Genomic DNA, 1,969 nt, shown 5'->3' with positions numbered 1-1,969 from the left:
TAAAATAAATACTTTGCTTAATAATTTATCAGACGAAGTTTTTGACAATATTAAATCAATTTGTTCTGATACCGACATTTTAGATCTTAAAATTGTGATTAAAAAGTTAACTTACCTTTTACCTGTGCAAGATAAAAACATTTTAATTAATAAGTTTAATCTGCTTCAACAAAACTCATCAGAGAGTTTTATGCTGTGGTACATAAGAGTATCGAAACTTCATAAAAAATGTAATTTTTTGGACGACAGTAGATTAAAAGAAAAATTACGTACATCTACCTTAAATGATAAGATAAAATATAAGTTCTCTAAAAATATCGACTTAACATTAAACCAGATGGTCGAATTAGGGGTGAAACTGGACTGTATTAGCATTAAGTCAGATGATAATGATATAGGTTATATAAATAATGATAAAAAGTCTGATAAAGATAAAAACTTTTACAATAAAAATAGAAATGACAACAATAATTATTTTAGACCTGATAATAATTTTAGAAATAATTATGATAATAGAAATAGAAATGGGAATTACAATAATAATTTTAGATACAATTACGGTAATAATAATTCGAGATACCACGATAATTATAACAATTATAACTACAACAACTATCGTTATAACAATAATAATCAATCTAATTATGGTAGAAATAATACATGGTATGATAATAATCAAAGAAAACAGATCCAATACGGTGATGGAAATCGTAACAATTACCAATCTAATTACAACAATTCAAATAATTATAGAGGTAATGACTATAATCAGAGAAAACAAATACAATATAACAATAACTCAAATAATTTTGGAGGTGGCGACAACAATATTAGAAAGCAAATACAATACAAAAATGATTATAATATGAATATTGAAGAAATTATTGAAGAGAAAGTTGACTCTACAAAGAACAAAGATGATAATAATTTTAATGTTAACAACTTATCTGGTGACATGCTTAATGATAAAGATAACGCATTTATGACAACCTTAAAAGTGAACGATATTTTTACATGTATGCAAGTGGATACGGGCTCTAAACACACTATTATACCTCATGGTCTGGCTAAAAAACTTGGTATTAGAGATCTTAAGAAATCCGAGCTAAAACTCACCGCATATGACGGAAATTTAATCAAGATCATCGGCACTACTCAAGTCAAAGTGACTTATGAAGGTATCTCAAAATGTTTACAAGCCGTAGTCGTCAAATCAAGTAAAAATGCCTTGTTGTGACGTACATGGATCAATGCTTTCAAAAATATTTTAAATAAATTTATAGTTAATGTTGACATTAATTACGAAGATGAAATAAAAAAATTAATTAAAGAGTGTGAATCTAAATTGACTAATGGGCCAATCAACAAAGCAAGTATCAAGTTACATTTAAGAAGAGATGCCCAACCTAAAATTATACCGCCTAGACGTATTCCTTAATCAAAGATTGATCTTGTTAGCAATGAACTTAAAAAATGGATACAAGATAAAATAATTGAGCCGGTGAATGATGTCAGATGGGCAAATCCTGTTACCGCTGTCTACTAAGATGATGGGAGCATTAGGCTTTGTGTTGATTTTAAGGACACTGTAAACCCAGCTCTAGAAGATTTCAGATACCCTTTACTGCGAATAAATGATCTAATAGCTAAACTTTCAGAAGGAAAGAAATTTACGAAGATTGACTTTAAAAATGCTTTCTTACAGATACCAATTGATAAAAGTTGCAGAAATATTTTAACCATATCTACGCACAAGGGATATTACCAATTTACTAGACTTCCTTTTGGGCTTAAGACCTCATCTGCAATTTTTCTACAGATTATGGATCAAATCTTTGGTGACATGGATGATGTCATATTTTACATTGATGATTTACTTATAAATGGAAAAAATGATGAAGCCCACCTTAACAACATAAAAAAAGTGTTTAATAGAATATCATCGTTTGGGCTAATACCTAACTTTAAT

The 1,969-nt window shown here is 28.5% G+C and overlaps 1 protein-coding gene across 1 annotated transcript; it reads left to right on the top strand.

Annotated features, from left to right (window-relative positions):
• Positions 1-337: 337 nt before the first annotated feature.
• On the top strand, positions 338-1,438 carry LOC135924147 (putative uncharacterized protein DDB_G0292292). Its single transcript, XM_065459196.1, has 3 exons — positions 338-420; positions 550-1,217; positions 1,284-1,438. Exons 1-3 carry the CDS (start codon positions 338-340, stop codon positions 1,436-1,438), a joined length of 906 nt encoding a protein of 301 aa, XP_065315268.1.
• Positions 1,439-1,969: the final 531 nt, after the last annotated feature.

This window comes from Gordionus sp. m RMFG-2023, chromosome 2 (genome assembly GCF_954871325.1).
Source record: "Gordionus sp. m RMFG-2023 chromosome 2, tfGorSpeb1-WG-v2, whole genome shotgun sequence".
NCBI classification, from domain to species: Eukaryota; Metazoa; Nematomorpha; class Gordioida; order Chordodea; family Parachordodidae; genus Gordionus; species Gordionus sp. m RMFG-2023.
This window is presented reverse-complemented; position numbering and strand designations above follow the sequence as displayed.